Genomic DNA, 27,619 nt, shown 5'->3' on the forward strand with positions numbered 1-27,619 from the left:
CTGGTATGCAACTTCTTTCATGGGTTTCTACATTTTTTTTTTTAATATCCTCACCAATGCATTCTCGCTTTTGATTTATATAATCTCTAATTTAATTTTTTATTTTGTCTTGTTATTATTATTAAATAAGGTCATATAAATCAAAATTTGTCAAAACATTTTTTTTTCATTACCTTGAACTTAACTTATAATCATTAAAAAATTATAATTTATGTTTAATATATAATGAAAAGCTTTTTTGAGCCATTGAGGTAGGATATGCTAACACCTTTATGTCTGTCTCTCCTCCTCACATGAGATAATCTCCTATGTATGATATCACCATTTTATGGTACGCCATCGATGCATTCCCTTTGCCACTTGTTCATAGACTTTTTTTTTATTTCTTTTTTTAATGTCTAAAATCTCCATGTTAATCTTCCAAGTATTTACTTAAAAAAAAAAACAAACAAACAATATTTCTTTTATTTTCTTTCATCTTTTTTTTATTTTTAAAATTTTCGTTCATCCACGATTGAGGAAAACTTTCACTAAAAAATATCAACCAAAACGTAGGTGCAAAGTAGGGTGCAAGTTTGGCCCCGACGACCCAAACCCACTCTGAGTCCGAACAAGGCTTGGGTTGAGATACCTTGGCCCTGAGGGTGGATCAGGATTGGGAATTTCCAGCCCTGATTTAGGGTTGAGGCCTCAGGCTAAGCCCGGTCCGGCCCAACCCCGATCCTGTCTTCTTCTTCCTATTCTTTTTTGGTTTTTGTTCTTCTTCTTCTTGTTCCTCTTTTTTCTTCTTTGTATTCTTCTTCTTCTTCTTCTTCTTCTTCTCAGCCTAGCCAGCACATGCATCTTCCTTTCCCAGTCTAACCAGCGCATTCATCTCCTTTCCCAGCTTGGCCAGCTCATGCATCTCCCTCTCCCCCCCCCCCCCAATAATAGGGCCAATCAGGGTCAACCCAGCTCGACTTTGAGGGTGGGTCAAGGACTCAGGGTTGGATTTTTCTAGGCCTGAGTCAGGTTCGGGTCAGGCCTGGGCCCAACTAAGAGGACTCAAGAATAGGCTAGGGTTTTAAAAGGTCCGGCCCAACCCGACCTTGTTGCAGCCCTGCTGCAAAGTCTTGTTTACCCACAAAAAACAAAAAACAGAAAAAACTGCGTAGTCTTTACCCAAAAGAAAAAGTAGGCGCGAAGTGCGATAATCCTTAGGACCCATCAACATAAATTCTTAGTTTTGAGACCGATGAACCATTAGGTCTACCTTTAAATACTAAATAAGGTTATTTAATTCCTTTTTATCCAGAAAAAAAAAAACAAAAGGGCCTATTTAATTCCATTCTGACTTTTTGTATTCTACTGACGTTAACCATGATGGAATATCTCTCATGAGTCATGAAATATGTGATAGAATACGCCCACGGTCCATAGCCAAGGTTTCAGACGCAGATTGAAAGTCACTATTTTCGAATTTTAATAACTAGAAACTGATCGCATAGACTACACCTTACTCCAAGGGATATCAATTGGTCGGATCCGGTTTGTTTTGGTTGGGCCTGATCGATTACCACAAATTTAAGTTTTTTGTTTTTTTTTTTAATAGTGAAACACAAATTTAAAGAAAAAAATTGATCCTCATAGGCAATATTCGGTCAATTATTTTTTAATTCCTTATTAAAAAAAAATACTAGTTCATAATCAGACTCATGTTAATTAGATTATAAATGGACTAATTGGGTTAGTTGGACTATAAACGGGCTAATTGGACTCCAAATGGTCCCTGTCGTGCACCATGATGTGACATTACAAGTATGTATGACGTGTATTTAGTAAGTAATATTACCCCAAATAAAACGTGAGTCAATATTGTGGAGTGAGCTGGTTTTGTTTTTTTTTTTTTGGTTTTTGGGTTTTTTGGTAAGGAGAAAATTTTTTGAAAAAGGAAAAAAAAAAAGATTCGATCTGAGAGCATGACTTCAACGCAGAGGCGGCACAGGATGAGACGAAATGATCACCCATCTCCATTAAATGTGAAAATTTTGTCACAATTAATGCTTTCACGTGCACTCCAAATGGCCCCTAGTGTCATTTTAGGTCTTTGCTTGTGTTTTTAGTTCATTCATGATGAATCACATGACTTATTCTGTTATGCATACTGCATCATCAAAAAATAGACTAGGTGGTTGCCTCTCACATGTACAAGCAAAGCAATTGAAACTCATTCCTCCTAGTGTCATTTTAGGTCTCCCTTGGTGTTTTTAGTTCTTTCAATATGAACTCGCATCACTTATTCATACTGCATCACTCCATCATCCAAATACCTCTAGAAACCCATATCGAAAGGGTTTATTTTGGTGTTGACGACAATTGACCTAATGCACCAACTCTCCTTTATCCAAGCTTGGGATCAACAGCAGACATTGGCAGAGTTACGTTCAATGCCATAGACAGGGTTTAAAAACATTGAATCGAGAATCAATCCATCTAATCTGGGATTTTATCTGTTCCATTTTTTGGGCAGGTCCATTTCCCTAAGTTCCTCTAATAAAGAGGTGCAGAAATGACCACCATACCCCTGCCCGAACACATGACCCGGTGGGATCCACTCCCCTCTATTAGAGGAACTTGGGAAATGGAGAGGGCAGGAAATGGAGCAGGTAAAAATACTCTGATCAGAACTAGACAGAATCAGAATAGGCCGAATAAGCCGATTCGATCCGATTTTAAATCACTGGCCCCACCATGGTTCATGATCTTGGTATCGGTCTCCCGATACGGATCGGGATCACCCAAACTCGGGCAAATATGGCACTTTTGTCCTTGTCTTCTTATATTAAGAAAAATATATTTTTTTACATTTTTACCATTGTTTGTACAGCTGGATCGAATTGGATCGGTATTGGAATCGGTCTTGGCCGATACCGATCCGATCCGGCCATAATCGGCCGATCCGATCCGATACCCCACATATGAGCGGCACAGCAAAGGTGACCAGCGTGACAGGTGAGGTTTGGAAAATATAACCAAAACCTGGAAATCATCGACAAAGCGGAGTGGACGGAGGATAAGACGCAATCTCAGAGTCATCTCCTATTACTTTGATCTGTTCTTATTCTCATTTTCTTTACCATTTGAAAATCTCAGTCATCAATAACCTTTCGCTTTCTGAGGGGACGATTTGCTCTGCTTCTGAATCGTATGATCCATAAACCCCAAACTGGGAAGGTAGTTCCTACCCAGTTTTACTGTTTTCTCCTTGTCTTCTTTTCGCGAATTTTGATTCGGTTATTCGAATCTTGTAACCAAAAGCTGTGCAATTTACACTCTAAAGTTTAAACCAGTAGAACAGTATCTATACTTTGGGACAGTTGCAGAAGTGGACCAAAAGGTGGGGCATGATCGGAAATAATGAGAATAATATTTTATAGTAATTTTTTAATCTTCATGTAGACCAACAGTAGTTTGTAGAGAAATCCAAAGAACGAGTTTTGGTGTATTCGGATTTAGTCTTCTAGTTTGACTGGTTGGATTGAGTTCATGTTTTTCACGCTTAGCTATATTATTGATTTTGAATTTTGATTTTGTTGTTGTTGTTGTTCTTGTTATGAACTGATTTTTAAAAAATATTTATTCTTTAAAATTTCATTTTAATTGTTTTTTTTTAATTTATAAATTATTTATTTGGTGTTTTGGTTTTTCTAATGGTAGGACACGAGACCCACCAAATACGCTTGGGAAGACAGTTGGGGTTAGGCAGCAGGTGGAAGGAAGTTGTGATTAATGGCTGGTACAAGTGAAGGCCCAGTTCTTGAAACCATCACTATAAAAGAGGGTACTGAGGAAGACTTGGTGGACAAGGAGCAATTAGAGAAATCTGAGGAGACTGAAATTGAAATGGCGCCGCTAGCTGCGAATCCAATTCACAGATCTAGCTCTCGGCCTCAGCTGGATCTCAGTGGTGCCGCAATTCAGGGAAATTTCGAAGAGAAAGATCCAACAATTTTGTTACCTAACCAGTCTGATGACATATCTCATTTGGCTATCGATATTGGAGGTGAAATTTTTTTTTTCTACTTTTATTTTCCCTCTCTTTCTACGGGTGATTTTGTATTGCCTTCATACTGAAAATGTTTAAGAGTATATTTTGTGACAATCGGAATCTTTCTGGGTGTTGCGACGAACCGAATTATGTGATTTTGTTTCTGTACCTTTTCTACCTTTATTTAACTGAATTATGGGTGTCGCTTAATTTTTTCTTTCTCGAATTGTTCTGATATTTGGGGCGCATTTAGTTTTTTTTTGTTTACCCGGTTCATTATTTTACTTTTTCGTTTTCTGAGTTTGTTTGATGGAATTCCTACATCGATTCTGTATTTGGTATGGCACTTCCTCCTTTTTTTTTTTTTGAGTGGGGTGGGGTGTGGGGAGCTGGGGATGGGGGGAGAGTTGTTCGTTTAGCGTTTAGGTGAATGTGGCTTTATGGTTTATCTATTGTCCTCTCCCATGGTAAACCTCTGTTCTATGTTTCGATATGGTGGAATCTGATAGAATGGTTATCTCTCTCTTTCTATCTCTCTATTTTTTGTGCTTCTTGTAGCACACATAGATATGCTTCTTCTGGTTTTATCATTAATTGCAAGACTTCTGCTTTGGAGCTAGAGTTGACATATAACTTCTAAATACTGGATGGTTTGCATCCGTTTTGCCATCCTTCAAGGTGGGGATGTTCTGGTTTTTATTGTGAATGAATTTGAAGCTGCTCAATGGGGTTCTTTGTTATTAAATTTGTGATGGGTTTCCTATTCTACTTTGTGAGTAAAATTTATAATTCTTCTTAGTGTCCTTTCCTCTCCCAGTAAATTTCTGTTTTTTGAGATTGGATATCATGACGATTTTTTTTGTGGTATAATTTACTAGTATTATTATTATTGTTATAATATAGATAGGGAGGCGGCATTAATTATCACCTTGATTTCTCTCTTTAGAATGACCTTATGTGACTTGATAAAGACAATTGTTCTTTATAATGCATTTATGTAGATCTCTTGATGATTCTATGTTTTACTCGCAGGATCTCTAATCAAGTTGGTATATTTCTCAAGACACGAGGACTGTTTAGTTGATGATAAGAGGAAGAGGTCTTTGAAGGAGAGATTAGGGGTTACAAATGGTAATAGGAGGAGCTATCCTATTCTTGGTGGAAGACTGCATTTCGTGAAGTTTGAGACGTTTAAGATTAATGAGTGCTTGGACTTTATTTCTTCGAAGCAGCTGCACACTGGTGGTATTGCACATTTCTTTTCCTTTATTGGAAACCAAAGTAAATGCAAAGTCTTGTTGGGTGATAATTGTTGTGCAACTGGCTAATTGGCTGTTATTACTTAAATCTTTTCCTTTTCATAAATATCTTGAAGAACAGAACTTCTTTTTCCATTGATGATTCTTTCTTTTTATGTTGATTCTGGTAATTTTTCTTCTGAACAGGATTGGATTCACGCAGTTGGCATTCCATGGTCCCAGCCAATAATAATGCAATAATTAAGGTAAATTTTGTGTTGCTGTCTGATTTTGAACTATTTTAGCCATGATTTACCTGTTACATCCATAGTACTATATCTCGCGATATATCGGTATCTCGGGCCTACCGAGATATCCGAAATATCCGAGATATCGCGAAATATTCCCGAAATATTGCATTTTTTCGCAATATTTCGGGGTCCATCTCGGGGTATTTGGCCATATTTAGGCACGAAACTTCATGGACAGCCTTATTTAAGCTTAATAAACACATTTAAACCATAAAATTGTAAAAATGTGAATTCAAATTGGTGTTTTGGGCTTGCACCCTTGATTGACATACGGTCGCCGACCTTAATGTATAAATAGTTAAATACACATAGATTAATGAAATCACAACTTAAGTTACAAATTACAGTGCTAAGTGCTAATAGTAGTTCTTTGTGCCTCCCCTGGATCAATCCCACTCATGCCTCGGAGTCGCGTCCATTGCTCTCTGTTTGAATGACATATGTGGACCACGGTATAGAATCGGAGAAGAAGCGAGTGTAGTCATCCACAAGTGTCACGTAAATGGAATCATCAATGTAGGTAACCTATCCTAGGATATAAACTAGGATTACCAATCGATCCGATCGTGAAGAAGATGATCCTTTGTGATATGATGTTGGCGCCGCAAGAGGCGATGGCATTGGCTGCATGTATGGTTTGGTGAGGTTGGTAGCTAGTCCGTTAGGGTATGCGAAGATGTTATCTACAAAAGATGATCCAGATGTCCCTGGACTGGGTAGTGTAGTCATAGTCCCTACCCCACTAAAGCGCCCATATGATGATGATCCATATCCATATCCACCGTAAGGTTGTGATGCACCATAATCCGATGCCAATGGAGTGGCATGTGCGTCAAAAGATGGGGCACGCCAATGTCGGTCGGTCCTCCTCCCTATCACCTATACTCGAACCACCAAGGAGCTAGATAGGTTATCAATGTCCAGTGTGATCGGGTTGCAGCTGTGTTTGTCGACCCTACGCTTCTGTTGTATGTATGTAGGGGCCTCTCGAGGTGGGGGTGCGGGGCACGTGCTCGTGGTCCGTATCTTGTGTGGCATGATCAAAGCGTGTCTCTCCGGTGAATCGGAGTGGGTCTACAGTGCCGAATCCGGGCCTCCTGGCCTACCACATAACGCTCTCGCATGCCGTCATATTCTTCACCAACATCACCACCACCAACATCACCACCACCACATCACCATCACGCACCACCATCACCATCATCACCATCATCATCATTCGAGGACTTAGACCGTCTTCATCATCAAGAACATTGCCCACGAGTGGGCTGGAATGGTATGGGTGAGGCTTCCCTCGCATGTATCGACCCTCGTCGGCCATATACTCGTCCACATCGGCACCAATCTCGGAAGCTATCGTGGGTCGGGCCTACCTCCCTCCTCATCCAACACTGGCTCACCTCTATCCCTCACCAATCCACAATAGGGTCATCATCGCCTGGAGTCAACTTGAAAGATGTCGGCTAGATCAATGGTGCCCCTCTGTCCCTCATGTCCCATGCGTATGTGTTGCGTTTCGCCTCAAGTTGTAGTGCACATACACCATGTCGGATAAACGTTGAGACCCCAATCTGTTGCGCCTCTTGGAGTGGATGAGTGCAAAGGTACTCAGTTCCTCTCACAACCGGATGCGAACATGTTTGGGCAAGGACTTTAATTGCTATTCTTCTTAAGTTTTCAGCCGATTCCCCATACAACACCCACCATTCAATTTGCATTACAAGTTTACAACAAAAAGACATGTGTCAAATGTTGTTTCAACTTTCAACTTTCAAATTTCAATACATATGTAATTTAAAACTTAAAAGAATTACCAGCATCACCACGTGCTCTGCCTTATCGTGACCTCGGTTCCAAAACTTCCCAATGCATCCCTAAATACCTTGATCTATACCCATGTGGAAAATTAGTAAGTACTTCTTCACTACTTATTTGAAAGCATCAATAAGTTGAGTTTCCAAATGAACTCACTTCATTGTTGCAAATTGCTTGTAGTGCACCATCCGGCTCCAACTTCTTCACTACTTGTTTCACAAAGATCAATAAGTTGAGTTTCCAACCTGAGCCTATTGTTTATATTGATACTTAGGGTCAAGTAGTATCTTTGAAATATGACATATAGAATAGAGGTATTGTCAAATGCATAGGTAATTAGTAAATAATAATACTATGAATTAGTAAACATAAAACAAATTTACTCATGACCTTATACGGTGGATGCATAAGTTGATTCTCCCAGTGAGCATTTATGATATCTAAGAAGTGTTTGCTCTGCGAGGACCCACACTATAGACACTATCTTTCATCAAGTCTATAAAGCATATAGACTGGCATGGTTGGGCCCTTCGAGCGAGTCGCAACATGTAGAACTTGAATTCGGCTCTAAAACTTTCACCACTTTGCTTAGTTTGGTCCGAAGTCCTCGGATGACATCGTTGTTTGTGCTTCCCTCCCATTTGCGGTCTTGGAACCCTTCCATTGAAACCACTCCTCGAAGCAAACATGCTTCTCGCCCGGACCTTCTTTGTCTCAATGCTTTTGAGGGCAATGTAGTTGGTGGCAAATCTTGTGATGCCAGGCCTAACCAAGTCACCCCCACATTTTTCCCTCAATAGATTGAGTGCATAGGAGTGGTTGTATACAAAGTTGGTGACTTGTCTTGCGCTTCAACCACAGTCTTCACCAACTTTAACTTTCCCATATCTTTTAGCATTAAGTCAATGCAATGGGCTGCACAAGGAGTCCAAGAGCCGGTACTTATTATTGTTCATCATCTTCTCACCGCGACAGCTTAAGTTACTTCCATTGTCGTTACAACGGACAACATTCTCAATACCCACATCTTTTTCCACTACTTCCTTTAACAATCAGTAAATATATTTTGCATCCTTTATCTCTTTGGATGCATCCCGCAGTTGAGGAACACTGTCCTCCCATCACAATAAACCATAAATTGATGATGGACTTTCTTAGGCCCAGTCCATCCATCGCCATTATAGTCACCCCATATGTCTCCCACATATTCCTCATCTCACTAATGTACTCATCAATCTCACTCTTTTGTTGAGGTAGATAAACATTCATTACCTCATATGGGGTGGGGCCCTTGAATCCTGGGCCGCCCTGCAATGGTATCTATCATGGTATCATAATGGGGGCCTTGTGCGGTGTTCTGGGGATGGTATGGTATAGCATCCACTTAGCTATTGATTCTTTAACCAATCCCTTCATCCCCTTCCATGCTCCTTTGATTCCGGGTTCGTCGCTTCCTTTCTTCTTATGCAATTTAGGATCGGATGTTGATGGTGGTGCTAGATCTGGTAGAGGTGTTGGGGTTGCCCTCACACTTTGTGATCTTTTAAAAGGATTCAAAGTTTTAGGACCTCAGGAACCGCGGCTCCTCCACTACCCCCTACTCTTTGTCTCTGTGATCATCTTGAAAACTTCCTCTACTCCTTGAAACAGTCCGCCTAAAATCCCTAGCCTCCTCTGCTGTTTGTATGTCATCAGTGCTATGCAATGTCATCATCAGAGGAGGAGGAGGAGTCATCATCATCATTGTATCGTCTTCCTCCTCCCATCGAACTCCTCACCGTATCCTCAAGTTGTTCTCTTATCCTTTGCTTGTCCCCTTCCTCTTCTTTCTTCCCCTCAAACTATCACCAATCTCCTGGCTACTTGAGAGGGACCATATGACAACCTACAACATCTTTAGATCCTCGTCGAGATGTTGTTTAAGTCTACTGGACCCACCTCCCATAAATTGCATGTGACAATAATTACATATAGATTTTCTCTTATCCCCATCAATGGGAGTACCATGTAACCATGCAATGTCACCCTATCTTGGCTGGTTGGTCTCTCTTGTTCCCTCTGTTCTCTTTGTTCCGTCCGCCCCCTTTGTTGACTACTTTCCCCACCTTTTGCTTGCCCCGCACGTTGTCTATCACGATCCGCCATAATGATACTTGTTTCTTCGCAATGTAAGTAACACAAATAATTAAAAAACTTAATGTAGATGCACTTCAATTGACACTTTTAGATTACTAATACACTTGTATAGTTATTTAATATTTTTCCCCTAACCCTTATATTTTTCACAAAATTAAAACCAATTTTTTATATATAATGTTAATATAAGTATTGACCTAACACAACAAAACTATGAATTAGTAAACATAATATACATGTAATGCATCTCAAAACATATAGAAATAACTTTCATATTTTTCATTATTTTTAAACTTAAAACTCATATTTTTCCTTATTTATTTCTGTTTTTTAATTTTTTATATATTTTTCTTAATTTTCGAAAATTAAAAGAATTATTTAAGAGCAGAAAAATAAATCCGACAACCTTGAAGCCGTAGATCGGCCATTGGTGTCTAACATATATTTAATTCATTACCATCTAAGTCATATTACCCCTAATTATTTCCTATTTTAGTTGTAGGAAAATGAATTTTTAAAACCAGAAAAAATAAAAAAATACATATGGGAAAAAATTTCGACACCGTGAATTTGTAGATCGGCCTCGTTGTCTAACATATATTAATATCATCAACATTTGTACAAAGTTTTTTTAAAAAAATAGTTTTAGAGAAATATAATTTACCTTAAATAATGAAAATAGGCTTGGATGATGAGCTTAGATGACCCTTCGACGTCTTCCGCGACAAGGAGCTTAATGAGGCTTGGAAGGAGGAAGAAGAGAGAAAATTTCATTTTCAGCGACTCTCGGTCGAAATATCGACCAAGAGTATGAAATATGAAATTTATAAGGATTTTGAATGTGACACTATTGTCACTTTACAATATCTCGCCACGATATATCGTCGAAATATCTCGATATATCGACGAGTTATTGTACTTTTTTATTTCGACATTGTTTCGTATCTCGGTCATGTCGAGATTCACGAAATATCGCGATATATCGCCGATATTTCGCGAGATTTTATACCATGGTTACATCCATAGTACTATATCTCGCGATATATCGGTATCTCGGGCCTACCGAGATATCCGAAATATCCGAGATATCTGAAATATTCGAAATATTGCATTTTTCTCGCAATATTTGGGGGTCCATCTCGGGGTATTTGGCCATATTTAGGCTCGAAACTTCGTGGACAGCCTTATTTAAGCTTAATAAACACATTTAAACCGTAAAATTGTAAAAATGTGAATTCAAATTGGTGTTTTGGGCTTGCACCTTGATTGACATACGGTCGCCGACCTTAATGTATAAATAGTTAAATACACATAGATTAATGAAATCACAACTTAAGTTACAAATTACAAGTGCTAAGCTGCTAATAGTAGTTCTTTGTGCCTCCTGGATCAATCCCACTCATGCCTCGTGGAGTCGACGTCCATTGCTCTCTGTTTGAATGACATATGTGGACCACGGTATAGAATCGGAGAAGAAACGAGTGTAGTCATCCACAAGTGTCACGTAAATGGAATCATCAACGATCTGTAGGTAACCTATCCTAGGATATAAACTAGGGTTACCAATCGATCCGATCCGTGAAGAAGATGATCCACCGTGATATGATGTTGGCGCCGCGCAAGAGGCGATGGCATTGGTGCATGTATGGCTGGTGAGGTTGGTAGCTAGGTCCGCTAGGGTATGCAAAGATGTTATCTACAAAAGATGATCCAAGATGTCCACAGGGATGGGACGTAGTCATAGTCCCCTACCCCACTAAAGCGCCCATATGATGATGATCCATATCCATATCCACCGTAAGGTTGTGATGCACCATAATCCGATGCCAATGGAGTGGCATGTGCGTCAAAAGATGGGGCACGCCAATGTCCGGTCGGTCCTCCCTCCCTATCACCCATACTCAAACCACCAACAGAGCTAGATAGGTTATCAATGTCCGTGTGATGGTTGCAACTGTGTTTGTCGGCCCCTACGCTTCTGTTGTATGTATGTAGGGGCCTCTCGAGGTGGGGGTGCGGGAGCACGTGCTCCGTGGTCCGTATCTTGTGTGGCATGATGTGTGTCTCTCCAGGTGAATCGGAGTGGGTCTCACAGTGCCGAATCCTGGGCCTCCTGGCCTACCACATAACGCCTGCGCATCCGCCATATTCTTCACCAAAGATCACCACCACCAACATCACCACCACCAAGATCACCATCACCACCACCAAGATCACCATCATCACCATCATCATCATTTGAGGACTTAGACCAGTCTTCATCATCGCAACATTGCACCGTGGGCTGGAATGGTATGGGTGAGGCTTCCTGCATGTATCGACCCTCGTCGGCCCATATACTCGCCCACATCGACCAATCTCGGAAGTTATCATGGGGTCGGGCCTACCTCCCTCCTCATCCAACACCGGCTCACCTCTATCCTCACCCAATCCACAATAGGGTCATCATCGTCGAGTCAACTTGAAAGATGTCGGCTAGATCAATGGTGCCTCTCGTCCCTCATGTCCCATGCGTATGTGTTGCAGTTTCACCTCAAGTTGTAGTGCACATACACCATGTCGGATAAACGTTGAGACCCCAATCTGTTGCGCCTCTTGGAGTGGATGAGTGCAAGGTACTCCGGTTCCTCTCACAACCAGATGGAACATGTTTGGGCGAGGACTTTAATTGCTATTCTTCTTAAGTTTTCAGCCGATTCCCATACAACACCCACCATTCATGCATTACAAGTTTACAACAAAAAGACATGTGTCAAATGTTGTTTCAACTTTCAACTTTCAAATTTCAATACATATGTAATTTAAAACTTAAAAGAATTACCAAGATCACCACGTGCTCGCCTTGTATCGCACCTCGAGCTCCAAAACTTCCCAATGCATCCCTAAATACCTTGATCTATACCCATGTGGAAAATTAGTAAGTACTTCTTCACTACTTATTTGAAAGCATCAATAAGTTGAGTTTCCAAATGAACTCACTTCATTGTTGCAAATTGCTTGTAGTGCACCATCCGGCTCCAACTTCTTCACTACTTGTTTCACAAGATCAATAAGTTGAGTTTCCAACCCAAGCCTATTGTTATATTGATACTTAGGGTTCAAGTAGTATCTTGAAATATGACATATAGAATAGAGGTATTGTCAAATGCATAGGTAATTAGTAAATAATAATACTATGAATTAGTAAACATAAAACAAATTTACTCACCACTTATACGGTGGATGCATAAGTTGATTCTCCCAATGAGCATTTATGATATCTAAGAAGTGTTTGCTCTGCGACCCACGCTATAGACACTATCTTTCATCAAGTCTATTGCGGCATATAGGACTGGCATGGTTGGGCCCTTGAGAGCGAGTCGCAACATGTAGAACTTGAATTATCGGCTCTAAAACTTTCACCACTTTGCTTAGTTTGGTCGAAGTCCTCGGATGACATCGTTGTTTGTGCTTCCCTCCCATTTGCGAGTCTTGGAACCCTTCCATTGAAACCACTCCTCGAAGCAAACATGCTTCTCACCGGCCTTCTTTGTCTCAATGCTTTTGAGGGCAATGTAGTTGGTGGCAAATCTTGTGATGCCAGGCCTAACCAAGTCACCCCCACATTTTTCCCTCGATAGATTGAGTGCATAGGAGTGGTTGTATACAAAGTTGGTGACTTGTCTTGCACTTTCAACCACAGCTTCACCAACTTTAACTTTCCCATATCTTTTAGCATTAAGTCAATGCAATGGGCTGCCAAGGAGTCGAAGAGCCGGTACTTATTATTGTTCATCATCTTCTCACCGCTTGAAGTTACTTCCATTGTCCGTTGCTCAACGGACAACATTCTCAATACCCACATCTTTTCCACTACTTCCTTTAACAATCAGTAAATATATTTTGCATCCTTTATCTCTTTGGATGCATCCACGGATTTGAGGAACACCGTCCTCCCATCACAATAAACCATGAAATTGATGATGGACTTTCTTCGAGGCCCACCATCCATCGCCATTATAGTCACCCCATATGTCTCCCACATATTCCTCATCTCACTAATGTACTCATCAATCTCACTCTTTTGTTGAGGTAGATAAACATTCATTACCTCATATGGGGTGGGGCCCTTGAATCACGGGCCAGCCTCTGCAATGGTATCTATCATGGTATCATAATGGGGCCTTGTGCGATGTTCTTTGGGATGGTATGGTATAGCATCCACTTAGCTATTGATTCTTTAACCAATCCCTTCATCCCCTTCCATGCTCCTTTGATTCGGGTTGACGCTTCCTTTCTTCTTATGCAATTTAGGATCGGATGTTGATGGTGGTACTGCACGGTAGAGGTGTTGGGGTTGCCCTCACACTTTGTGATCTTTTAAAAGGATTCAAAGTTTTAGGACCTCCGAACGCCGGCTCCTCCACTACCCCTACTCTTTGTCTCTGCGATCATCTTGAAAACTTCCTCTACTCCTTGAAACAGTCCGCCTAAAATCCCTAGCCTCCTCTGCTTTGTTTGTATGTCATCGAGTGCTGCAATGTCATCATCGAGAGGAGGAGGAGGAGTCATCATCATCATTGTATCGTCTTCCTCCTCCCATCGAACTCCTCTTGTATCCTCAAGTTGTTCTCTTATCCTTTGCTTGTCGGCCTTCCTCTTCTTTCTTCCCCTCAAACTATCACCAATCTCCCTGGCTACTTGATGGGGACCATATGACAACCTACAACATCTTTAGATCCTCCGTCGAGATGTTGTTTAAGTCTCTTGGACCCACCTCCCATAAATTGCATGTGACAATAATTACATATAGATTTTCTCTTATCCCCATCAATGGGAGTACCATGTAACCATGCAATGTCACCCCTATCTTTGGCTGGTTGGTCTCTCTTGTTCCCTCTGTTCTCTTTGTTCCGTCCGCCCCCTTTGTTGACTACTTTCCCCACCTTTTGCTTGCCCTCGCAGCGTTGTCTATCACGATCCGCCATAATGATACTTGTTTCTTGCAATGTAAGTAACACAAATAATTAAAAAACTTAATGTAGATGCACTTCAATTGACACTTTTAGATTACTAATACACTTGTATAGTTATTTAATATTTTTCCCTAACCCTTATATTTTCTACAAAATTAAAACCAATTTTTTATATATAATGTTAATATAAGTATTGACCTAACACAACAAAACTATGAATTAGTAAACATAATATACATGTAATGCATCTCAAAACATATAGAAATAACTTTCATATTTTTTCATTATTTTTTAAACTTAAAACTCATATTTTTCCTTATTTATTTCTGTTTTTTTAATTTTTTATATATTTTTCTTAATTTTCGAAAATTAAAAGAATTATTTAAGAGCAGAAAATAAATCCGACACTCGTGAAGCCGTAGATCGGCCATTGGTGTCTAACATATATTTAATTCATTACCATCTAAGTCATATTACCCTAATTATTTCCTATTTTAGTTGTAGGAAAATGAATTTTTAAAACCAGAAAAAAATAAAAAAATACATATGGGAAAAAATTTGACACCGTGAGGCTGTAGATCGGCCTCGGTGTCTAACATATATTAATATCATCAACATCCAACAACATTTGTACAAAGTTTTTTTAAAAAAATAGTTTTAGAGAAATATAATTTACCTTAAATAATGAAAATAGGCTTGGATGATGAGCTTAGATGACCCTTCGAGCGTCTTCCCGCGACAAGGAGCTTCAATGAGGCTTGGAAGGGAGGAAGAAGAGAGAAAATTGCATTTTCAGCAGCTCTCGGTCGAAATATCGACCAAGAGCTGCAATATGAAATTTATAAGGATTTTGAATGTGACACTATTGTCACTTTACAATATCTCGCGATATATCGTGATATCTCGCGATATATCGTGAGTTCCACGATATATCGTCGAAATATCTCGATATATCGCGCAGTTATTGTACTTTTTTATTTCGACATTGTTTCGTATCTCGGTCATGTCGAGATTCACGAAATATCGCGATATATCGCCGATATTTCGCGAGATTTTATACCATGGTACTTACATCTATGTAGGATTTCAGTAGATAGCTGAGGGCGAGCCTCGGCGCAACGGTAAGGTTGGTCTATTGCAACCTGGTGGTTGCGGGTTCAAATACGGAAACAACCTATCCCCAAAAATGAGGTTCAGGCTGCGTACATATGCCCATCCCAGACCCTCAGTAGCGGTAGCCTTGTCGCCCGTAATTTAGGCGCTCAAGCTATAAACTGAAATTGATTCACTGGGAACAACTCCTAAGAAAGCTTGTCTCATGGTCCAGACTCCAGAATTGCATGTTATAACCCCATAACACACATACCCCATAAAAAGGAAGTGGGATGGAGTTGGGGAGGAAAGCTATTTGAAACTTCTGGAGAACTTTTCCATTTCTACCTTCCCAAATCATGATTTAGTTATATTATTCTTGGTCAGCAACAAGAATTCAGAAAACAAATTGCAAGAAGAAAATAAGGATAACAACAGGGCTTAAGAAGAGCCAAAACGCTGCAAAACAGTGAAATGCCACCCATTAATCGTAGTAATACCCCTAAAATGTGCAAGAAAACCAATTCTTCTTACATGTCCTTGCCACTTGATCCAACAGAAAGAACCTGGACTCCTGGAGCATGCCTTAAGCAAACTATACTTCCTATACTGAGGAAGAAAAACTACTTCACTGACTCTACAAACAAAGGAATCATTTAGAGGGGCCTTTGCCACTCTTACATTCCCTCTTTTACTACTCATCTGGTTTCTTCCCTGAAGTTGTGATCTGGAAGCTTGGGAACAGTGATAGACTCCTCTGTAGACTGTAGTGTTCTCTTGTCCTCTTGGATCTATCTCCATTATTATCTGTGTCCTTTAAGACGAGAATGCCTTACTTTGTAGTTATATATATCTTGAAGGTGGAAAATTCTTAGTTAAACAAAAAGATGATCTGGTTTCTAATTAGATACTTGAGTTTCTATTTGCTCTTAATTCTTGTATATCTATTTACTAGCTAAGTTTGGGTGAAGGCCACAGGTGGTGGAGCATACAAATTTGCCGACCTCTTCAAAGAGAGGCTTGGAGTCAGTCTTGACAAGGAAGATGAAATGGATTGTCTTGTGGCTGGGGCGAATTTTTTGCTTAAGGTAGTACCCTGATATCAATTCTTATTTTGCTATATTTGCTTTGATTTCTTTCTTTGTTTTCCTCCCTTGGTATGAACTTCCTTTGATTTTGTGAGTAAATATTGTGAAGATAACACTAAAGTAAATAATATTCGCCATTCAAGCTATCACTTCCATATTCTTTTCTGTGAATATTATGAAGAGAGCTAAATAACATGTAACATCTTGAGTTTTGACATTCTCATTCTTTGAACCCATTGATGTTGTTAATCCCGAGGATGTTTGAATATGCATCAAATTGGCTTGAATTTTTTCCTCCTTTGACCAGATTAAATTTAATTCCCATAAATACAAAAAGATGCAAGGTTAATGGATGGTGTTCCATATATGTTCTTGTATTTATCTTCATTTTGTGGCATTGGTATTCCATATGCTGGTGTGACTTCATATGTACCATTCTTGAATCTTGACTTCATGTTACTCCCATGTGAACTGGTAGGGAAACTTTGTCAGAATATGACACATTGAGATTCAATGGAGAGAGAAAAAGATAAATAATGTGATACATAGAGTCTTCCACAAAAGAAGAAAACAAAAAATTCTCTAACATGATGATTTGACTGTGCGTTCAATCTATTAGACTTTGAATTTTTGTACAATGGTCACTCACATGGTAGTCGATCATAAAGCTATAAATACATATCCAGTGATAAGAATTTAAGAATATAGAAACCATTGTTCAGAAAAGTGCCCAGCCTTCTACCTGTTTTGGGGGACCGGATCCTCAGTAGACCAGTTTGACTAGTCAGTGGAATTGCCAGACCATCTGAGAACTTTGTGGTTAAAATAATTAAATAGAATCCTTCAGAAAAGACATCACTGATGATGGTGTTTCAATCTGCCTGTTCTGATTTGCAATTGGGAGTTGTGGGTTGACCGACCAGTCTGATCTGGGTCTAAAAGAAGAAAAAAAGCTATGAGAAATGCTTATTATTTTAACAGACATATGGAAAATGTAAAAAAATGGCTTACCCAGTGCATGAGGCTCCCGCCACTGTGGGGTCTGGGGAGGGACATATGGAAAATGTAGCTATATGAAATATATCTACAACATGAATTTTTTTCTATCAATGAAGTGTTGAAAGTTGACACATCTTAGTTGGTTTCATCAACTAGCATTGGAAAACCAACCTCTTTGAAGTCTAGCATAAGGGAGAGAAAAAGAGCCTTCTTGACATTGGGCCCGCCAGGCTCCATTGGAGTCAGTCTTTTATGATAGACCCTATTGTTCAATGGTTTAAATAGGTTGTCCCATTGTGAGTCCTAGGACGTGTAACTTTTTGGATATTTAGATGTGTTATCAGATCTGAATAAATTCTGTTTGTTTGCCGATGGTTTTCAATTGCCTGTGTTTGGATCATAATTGAGAATCAAGAAAGAATCTAGTTTTTTCTTTAGGAGTTCAGATCATTAACTGGATCCTTACTGGCTGAGTGTCACAGATTGGTATGGACTGGATAATCCTAACGAAGGATTGACTGATTGAGAGGGCGAAAGCCTAATGCAGTGGATCAGCTGATCAACTGTGTATAATGGATCAGATTAGTCCATCTGATTCTGAGCTGGATTTCCCTTGGCCAATCCTTGAAATAATGGAATAACAAGATGTGATTAAATGATCAATTATATCTGGTGGTGAAAGTAAAAGTGAAGAGTTTAGCTTGACAGTCATTTGATGTAGGTCAGGTCCTACGATTGGGCATCAAATTGGGTTCAATTCTGGCCCATATTCTGAGCCATCGAACCAGCATGTACCTGGCCCATAATTTGGGTCACATACAGCTCCTCAATTCTGTCCGAAACAGAGATCGACTAGCTGTAATTGAGGGAGGCCTTAGTCATCAAGATTGCTGATTTAAGGGAGGATTATTTTCTAGATTTTGTGGGCCCATTCTGGCTAGTTGCATGGAGATAGATTTGGAGAGCAATTGACAGCCTAAGTGGGTCCCATGGCCAGCTTGCATGGAGGAGATAATTCAGGATTTCAGCCAGGCTGTTGCGTGGAATATTGGCTGGAGCATTTTCTTCCTTGTGGTAGAAGGATACTAGTAGGTCTCTGTGGGGCCCAGGAGAGCTTGGGTGGAGAATGTTTCTAGGAGATAATGGCCAGCTCGATAAGACCAGTTTAAAGACAAACGCAAGGAGTTGAGTTGAGTTAGATTGGGTTATCTTATTCAGTTTCTTCCTATGTAATAGTTAATAGGTTAGTTCTAGATTTTAGTGAGTTTTATGCTATTGCGTGGAGGGTTGTTAGATATTTGTTTCTAATTAAGATTTATTTAGTTATGTAATTAGAGACAGTTTAGGAAATAGTTTCCCACTAATATTTGGAGTTTTATTTGTTTCTAGAATTTGCATTAGGTTGTAATTGATTCTATAAATAAAGCACTAGGCTGGATACAGCCAACGAATTGAGAAAAAAGAAGAAGAGAGTTTTGGTTTTGAAACCATGTTATGCTTAGTTGAACTAGCATCTACATTATCATTGCTCTAAGGAGAACACTGAAGTATCTAAAGGACTCTGAAAGGATTCTGTGGGGCTGTATGTGTGTGTCACCTCAATATATTTGTGTCTCAGTTGATGCTCCAATTCCTTTCATCATACTTTGTGATTTCTTATTGTTGAGTTATTAGTTGGTCCATTCATCCTAAGAAACATTGTCTACATAAAGGGGTAATATATTTGATTTTCAGTGCAATCTTGACTTTGCTATCTCCTCAAGTAAAGTTTCCACTATTCTCTCCTTTGGATTATTTATATTTTATTAAGAATCTCAACAGGCATTTCAATTGTGTTGTGTAGGCAATCCGGCATGAAGCTTTCACACACATGGAGGGTCAGAAAGAATTTGTGCAGATTGACCACAATGATTTGTTCCCTTATCTCCTTGTTAATATTGGATCTGGTGTTAGCATGATCAAGGTTGTGCTTATCTGTATCCTCACCTTATTTACCATTTAGGATTAAACAAATTAACTAGCACTCACATTTTTGAGGTGATTATATAGGTGGATGGAGAGGGGAAGTTTCAGCGAGTTAGCGGAACAAATGTTGGTGGTGGGACTTACTGGGGCTTGGGAAGGCTTTTGACAAAGTGCAAGAGGTCATGATCTTCCAGCTCATTTGGCATTGTTACACTATTCTACCCCCAAACTTGTTTAATGTTAACAATCTGGTTTTTTAATTCCAGCTTTGATGAGTTGTTGGAGTTAAGTCAGAGAGGAGATAATAGAAAAATGGACATGCTTGTTGGAGACATCTATGGCGGTATGGATTATTCCAAGGTATATATTCCAAATATTATTTGTTAAACTTTGTGTGAATAAGCCAACTCCAGGATGCATTTTTCAGGATAAAACGGTAAGCAAGAAATGTCATGCATGGGAACCGACTGAAGTTCACATCTACAAGAAGTTGTAGTTTTTGAATAAAGATAAATCATGGGTGTTAGTGTTTTAGCCATGCTGAAGCCTTGAAAAATATTTGGAGATTATCTGTTATTCCCTAGAGTGGGCGAGCCTTGGGGCAACGGTTAAGTTGCGGTATTGCAACCTGTTGGTTGCAGGTTCAAAACTTGGAAACAGCCTCTCTTGCGAAGCAGGGGTAAGGCTGCATACATTTGCCCCTTCCAGACGCTGCAGTTGTGGGAGCCTGGTGCATTGGGACGCTCTTTTTTCATTTGTTATTCCATAGAGGTGGAAGCTACAGATTTCGTAAATTAATTTCTGGTTGGTACTAGTATTTGAGACTGTGGTGTGAGAAATCCTAATTTGAAAAAACATGCTTTTGGAAAAGGCCTAAGCAAACTTTAGAAGCTAACCTCCTTTCCTCTGGACACCAATGTCGAAGCTAGACATCTGGGAGTCATGTCTTCATGCTTATTAGTCATTTGTTTCTATACATATGACAGAAGACATGCCAACAAGGTGAATAGGAGTAAAAAGAAAGGGAAGGAAAAACTTGCAGTGGTATTGACAATCATCTATATTAATATTCTCGTATAATGTGTAAGCCGAATCAACCTTTTCTTGGTTAATGTTTTTGTTGAACATAATCCTAAGGTTGCAGGAAGGGCCATCTAGCCTCCATAGTTCATACCATGCAAGTAGGGTTGGATGTGTTTAGAAATAGGTTACTGGTTTTAAGGTATATCGAATAGATATATGGACTTAAACTAGGGTAGGCTAAGACTATTTACCCTAAGGTGCAGTCTGCAATACACTTTCTTCTTTTTGGTGGACCTGTATCTTGAGGATACTCTTTTTTATTGATTTGAACAGGAGAAATATATGGTTTGTGGGTAGTAAACAAGACCTTATTTACTGTTAAATAAAACAAATTGAAGGATATTTCTGGTTTAGGTCTCATGCATATTTAATAATTTCTTTGCATATTCAACTTGATGTCTTTTTATTTTATATATATATATATATATATATATATATATTAACAACAATTTTTAAGCCACAACAAGAAAATGTTGGAGAATGGAGCAGTTAAAGAATTTCAAAACAGAATATGGCTCTTGATCTTGGGTACTGTTTTAAGGATTGACGTTACCCATGTGTATTTACATGTATGGGTGCCTGTTCATTCAATTCTAGCGATAGTGATATAATTACGGTATAACACACTTGGAATTTTGGATCACATGTCACATGTGTGGTCATAGGTCAAAAACAAATATCTCTCAGAGTGTATCTTAGGATAAGTATTGATATTCTAGACCTTGTATTTACACAGTTCATCAGAAATGTAACAAAGAGTATTGATACTATGGTATAATTCACTTGGAATTTTTGGATGTGTATGTGAGCATAGGATTACATCAAGGATCAGCTTTAAGCCCTTATTTGTTTGCGATTATCATGGATGATTTAACCAAAGACATCCAAGATGAGGTTCCTTGGTGTTTGCTTTTTGCTGATGATATTGTTTTGGTGGATGCGACATTAGCAGGGAGTAACGCCAAGTTGGAGTTATGGAGATCAACCTTGGATTCAAAAGGTTTTAAGATAAGTAGAATGAAGACGGAGTGTATGGTGTATAACTGTGATTACACTAGGACGGATAATGAGGTGGTGAACATTGATGAGAGGGAGATTCCACAAAGTGATTATTTTAGGTATCTGGGTTCAATCATAAATAAAGAAGGTGATATAGAGGATGATGTTTCACAAAGAATTAAAATAAGATGGATGAAGTGAAGAGGTGCAGGAAAATTTTATGGCATAGTTATAGGACCGGCTATGATGTATGGTGCAGAATGTTGGGCAATTAAGAAGCATCATATAGATAAACTTAGTGTAGCGGAGATGAGGATGTTGAGATGGATGAGTGGTACAACTACGAAGGATAAAGTGAGGAATAATCATATTAGATCTGATTTGGGAGTAGCTTCGATACATGATAAGCTATGAGAAAGTTGTTTGAGGTGGTATGGGCCGCATGACCATGTTCAATGGAGGTCTTTGGATGTTCCAGTATGGAGGAGTGATTTGATTCAGATTGAAGGAACTAAAAGAGCCAGGGGCAGGCCTAAAATGACCTTAGGAGAAGTGGTGAGGAAAGACATGTATAGCTTAGGCCTTGTATCAAGTATGATCTCGAATAGAGCTGATTGGAGGCAAGGATCCATGTAGCCGACCCCATTTAGTTGGGATAAGGCTGAGTAGTAGTAGTTGTTGTATGCGACCATAGGGTGAGAAACAGATATCTACCAGAGTGTATCTTAGGATACATATTGATACTCTAGACCTTTTATATATACAGAATCCGTCCGAACTGAGGTAAAAGAGTTCTATCATCATATCTTCTGCCCCACCATCCCCAACTGAATAAATACTGTTGTGTCTGTCATAAGGTGGAGTCCAGGATGCCATTTCCTTGGTATGTGCTGATGAAGATTTGAATCGATTTGGTGAAGAAAAAAAAAAGATAAATGAAGGCTGCTGAATGGAGGATGGCCTATTCTTGTACCAAGTAATAGATGTACTTTGGATGAACTGAAGAGTCGTGCTTTATCAGAAAGGCCTGATGAACTCAGCTGAAATTAGAAGAGGTTTGTCATCATATCTTCTGTACCCACCATCCTAATTTAATGGGACTGTTGTGTCTGTCATAAGTTGGAGTCCAGGATGCCAATCGATTTGGTGGAAAAAATATATAAATAAAAAGGCTGCTGAATGGCCTATTTCTGGCACTAAGTAATAGATGTACTTTGGATGAACTGCAGTGAATGCTTTATCAGAAAGATCTGAGGAACTCAACTATCCTGTTGAGTAGACCATCCTTTTGCTGTAGATTTTCTTTTTGACTCCCCCCCCCCCCCTTATACACCTAGACATCAAGTGGTCTCTCTCTCTCTTTTTTTTAAGTTAATGTTTGCTTTTACTGAAATGTGGTATTCGTTGGTTTTTCTTATTCCTTTATAAGTGGTTTAGTGCATTAGATTTCTGGTTTTGGAAATTGCAGTAGGATACAAGTTTTTCTTCTTTCTTTTTTTCATGCTAGAGTTACTAATAACTCCTAATTCATTAAATGGTCACAGATTGGTTTGTCCGCATCAACCATTGCTTCTAGCTTTGGTAAGGCTATTTACGAAAACAAGGAGCTTGAAGACTACAGACCTGAAGATATCTCATTGTCACTCCTGCGAATGATTTCATATAATATCGGGCAGGTGAGCTTTATAGAGTCAATTTTGTAACATAATTTAGATTAAATTTTATGGGCTATCATAAAAGGTTGGATTTGGAATTCTATTAGGGTTCACATCAGCGCTGAACTGATTTATTAGCATATCTTCTAGACTCAACCAAATTTGATACGGATATTGTAACAAAATAAATAAGAGAAACCAGCAACATATAAAGACTAAAATACCCTTGGTTGATGGGATTGATTGGAGAAGTGATGGGAAAGAGGTGTATCGGCTGAGAAGAAAAAAAATACCCTTGGTTTATGGGTATCTCAACATTAGCCTAAAATAGTAATATATAAAGACTAAAATACGCCTATGGAAGACAATAGCTAATAAACAACAATCATAACTAAAGGGCGTACCTAGTGCACGTGGCTCCCGCCACTGCGGGGTCTGGGGAGGGTCATAATGTACGCAGCCTTACCCCTGCTTTCGCAGAGAGGCTGTTTCCAGACTCGAGCCCGTGACCATGGAACAAGAACTTGTCGAGATCTCGATAATCTCTTTCATTTTTTTTTTTTTGAAAAACCGTGACAAGGTGCTAGGCGAATGAGAAGATTGCATTGTCTCGGTCATCTTGGTGGGAAACCTTGGTATACAGACACTTACTTATGACAGAAACCAGGACAAACACTTATTTATATTTTATATTGAAGGAGTTATGTTTCGGTCAAACCTTATTTGGTGTGCGTGAATGCTGTCAAAATCGCTCTGAGTAAAAAAGTAATTTTTTAGACAAAAAAAATGAATATTTTACCGTACTTTTGGTTTTTAGCAATGTTCTACCATATTAAGATTTATGGAATTTTTGGATTTAAGAAAAACCCCAACATTTAAAAGTTGAAAATTGCACCTACCGCCGAAAATCCAGCTTTTGTTATCAAACTCGGGGTTTGACCTTTTATTTTCTTTTGGAATTTGATTTTTAACTATTTTTATTGGATTCAAATAAGGGGGTATTTGTTTATTTATGAATAATATCTTAAGTAAATGAAAATATATTTTCATTTACTTAAAGATATTATTCATAAATAAGTGCTTGTCTTGGTTTCTGGCATAAATAAGTGTATGTCCTAGTTTCCCACTAAGTCCAACTCCTATTTGGACTTTGATTTTGAAAAATCTGATAGTGTCATTGTGTTTAAATAGCCCAAAATAGGTTGTATACCAAGTTTCATGATCAAACTAGGTAAAAAACCCACCGAAACCATCAAATGAGTTCAAGAAAAAAGGGGCACCAACTCGGTTTTTGGCCTGACCAAAACCAGGTCTGAAACCGAGTTCTCGAACCATTCCCATGACCACTTCGTCACAATGGAGCAACCTTTACTGTTGCACCAAGGCCCGCTCTCTAAACAACAATCATAACTAACAAACACTAAACACTAATAACTAGCAACTTTAGCACAGTATTCTTAACACTCCCCCTCAACTTGGAGCATATATATATTTCCTAGGCTCTAGCTTGGAACAACATGAGCAAACATAACCAGCTGAAGCAGACTTGAACAGATATATTAGTCGTAGAAGCTAGTAACCAGCAACCATGTGTAAAATTGTAGCAAATTATAGAACCACAGAAAAACTCCATTCCAGTCACTGCACCAACAAAAACTTATCAGCCACAAGCAGCAACAACAGAGAAAATTGTTCGTAAAGAAGGAATCCAGATAAATCGCTGCAGGCCAGTAACCTGAAATCATCAACTAGATAAGCTCCAGGTAAATAATAGGGGGGAATCTTCAGCAAGAAGAACTCCAAGCAGGCAAATAACAAATCTTTGATACGAAGAAATCCACAATAACAAATCTTCAATAAGAACAGATAAATAATCTCCAATAAGGACACATGTAAATAATCTCCAATAAGGAGGCAGGTAGATAATCCTCAGTACGGAGACGGACAAATAATCTTCAATGAGAAGACAGGCAAATAATATTCGATAAGAAGACAGGAAATAACTATAACGGATAGAGAGTTAAAAAAAATCCCAGCAACATTACCAAATAGAGCAGTAGTTGCAGATCAGAATACGAGAAAATAAATAACTCTAAATTCGACACTCTATCCTCTTCAAATTCTGGTCGAGAATGGCTTTACAATGGTGGAAAATATTCCCAAAGTTTGATGAAGATCCAACGGACAGATAGACAGTAATAGGGTTGAGAACAAAAAAAAAAATAGAAACCAAGTTCCCTTAAAAATAGGAACTATCAAGAACTCACAATCCAGTTACCTGATTCAGATCAAAATCTGATCAATAAGAACCTCCTTGGTGCAGAAGAGAACTCCAAAGTATGATTGGAATCCATGGCCAGAATCTCCTATTTGATGTTTCCTATTAGCAATAGGAAACATCAAAAAATAGGGTTACTGTGGGGTTTGAAAAGCTGCAGGAAAAAAATTCCTGAATGAACTCCAATCAGTTGTCTTATAATTCAGTAAAGAACTAGCATTAATCAAACATAGGTGTGGATTAGAGCATAACTATATGCAGATCAGACCAGTAGAACAACAGAAACAGCAACCGCAAGTTGAGTAGAACATGTAGAACAACATCTGTAGGAGGGGTAGATCTTACATAACGTGAAGAAGACTTCATCTGCAGGGATGAACTCCACACCAGCAATAGCTTTGATATCGCGGGGCAGGTTCTTGTAAAGAAAAACTCCTATCGCATGGAGAAAACTCATCAACATATTGCAGGGAGAACAATCATATCACGAGAAAGATCAGATAAAAAAAACTCATCAACAGGAAAGAGAAGACCAACCACAGGCTTGTAGCTGATGGATAGATCATCCACTGTAGAGAAAAACATGATCCAGAAATCATATCATGATCTGATAAAAAACACTTCAAGAATCAGCCACCGCAAGCCGCAAGGAGCTAAGAACCAAGAAGATTTCAAGAACTTCCAACCGCAAAGAGAAGATCTCTTGTTTTTGGTTTTCATCGAACAAGAGAAACCATCACAAATAGTAGAACAGCAAAGAATGCTGTACACCTCCTCAAGAACCTTGAAGACTCTCAAACCAACAAGGTGGAGAATAGAATGACTTGTTTCTATTTCTCTAATAACATGTAACAAAATAAATAAGAGAAATCAGCAAGGAGAAAAGAAGAAAAGAGAGAGAGAGAGATGGAGATCGATGGGAAAGAGGTCTATTGGCTGTCGCTGAAAAGAAAAGAATAGCTTAAATCCCCAATCGATAAGCCTCAAATATATGTGTGTGTGTATGTAAGTTCTGAAGAGAATACAAAAATACCCTTGGTTTATGTATATTTGAACATAAACGTAAAAAGTAAATTATAAAGACTAAAATACCCCTATGGAAGACAATAAATAAAAACAGCAACCATAACTAATAAACACTAACAACCAGCAACTTTAACACAGTATTCTTAACATATATATTGCTCCAAAGTCCAACCTGATATAGATGAGAGTGTGCAACCCTGATCCAAGATCTGATTCTTTCTGTCAAGTATGCAAATATTCTGTTTAGGTGTTTACACATTTGCAGGTGTCGTGTGTGAGTATTTGTGTGTGTGTGTGCTTGTGCATGTGGTGCATGTGTCTGGCGTGCACATGCGTGTGAGCTAGGTTAGCTGAAGGTGTGAGAAGATGAAGCTGTGCTATGCTTTTGTATTGCAGTATTTCTGATTTGGTTTCTTCCCTATTAGATCTCCTACTTGAATGCACTTCGATTTGGGATCAAGCGTATCTTTTTTGGAGGATTTTTTATACGAGGTCATGCTTACACCATGGATACTATTTCCTTCGCAGTACATTTCTGGTGAGTATCAAGAACTAGACTTTCTCAATCTTTGAAGAGTTTTGAGTTACACAGCCTCCCCCTCCCCATTCTTCTCCTGCTTCTATCCTTTTGTGTTGCCCTGATGTAACCTTCTGATCTTTCTCTCATACTCATTGCTTCAATATTTCAAATTTTCTTTTTAGGTCAAAAGGTGAGGCACAAGCAATGTTTTTGCGGCATGAGGGTTTTCTGGGAGCTTTAGGTGCTTTCATGAGCTCCGAAAAGCATGGTCTTGATGATTTGATGGCCCATCATTTGGTGGAACGGTTCCCAATGGGAGCACCCTACGTAGGAGGAAAGATTCATGGTCCACCACTTGGAGATTTGAACGAGAAGGCAAGTATTCAATGTAACACATATATAGCTTAGACATCAACATTATAGTTGGTATGA

General features: G+C 39.0%; 1 protein-coding gene and 1 long non-coding RNA gene across 4 annotated transcripts in view; both read left to right on the top strand.

Moving 5' to 3' along the window:
• The first annotated feature begins 3,696 nt into the window (after positions 1-3,696).
• Positions 3,697-27,619, top strand: part of LOC122653965 (pantothenate kinase 2-like) — a 45,686-nt gene continuing 21,763 nt past the window's right edge. For 2 of the 3 annotated variants that reach the window (XM_043847932.1, XM_043847934.1), the window contains exons 1-10: positions 3,697-4,045; positions 5,060-5,272; positions 5,473-5,531; positions 16,546-16,662; positions 19,505-19,624; positions 19,711-19,805; positions 19,893-19,986; positions 23,253-23,384; positions 27,093-27,205; positions 27,370-27,562. In XM_043847932.1, coding sequence (XP_043703867.1) covers positions 3,769-4,045; positions 5,060-5,272; positions 5,473-5,531; positions 16,546-16,662; positions 19,505-19,624; positions 19,711-19,805; positions 19,893-19,986; positions 23,253-23,384; positions 27,093-27,205; positions 27,370-27,562 — 1,413 coding nt within the window. In that variant the 5' untranslated portion in view covers positions 3,697-3,768. The remainder of the gene's footprint in view (positions 4,046-5,059; positions 5,273-5,472; positions 5,532-16,545; positions 16,663-19,504; positions 19,625-19,710; positions 19,806-19,892; positions 19,987-23,252; positions 23,385-27,092; positions 27,206-27,369; positions 27,563-27,619) is intronic. The other variant, XM_043847933.1, reaches the window with a different exon arrangement.
• LOC122653967 lies at positions 25,792-26,284 on the top strand. The gene is made up of 2 exons (XR_006331866.1): positions 25,792-26,062; positions 26,142-26,284. It is a non-coding gene; the product is annotated as an uncharacterized LOC122653967 (long non-coding RNA).

Source organism: Telopea speciosissima, chromosome 3 (genome assembly GCF_018873765.1).
Source record: "Telopea speciosissima isolate NSW1024214 ecotype Mountain lineage chromosome 3, Tspe_v1, whole genome shotgun sequence".
In the NCBI taxonomy this organism is placed as follows: domain Eukaryota; kingdom Viridiplantae; phylum Streptophyta; class Magnoliopsida; order Proteales; family Proteaceae; genus Telopea; species Telopea speciosissima.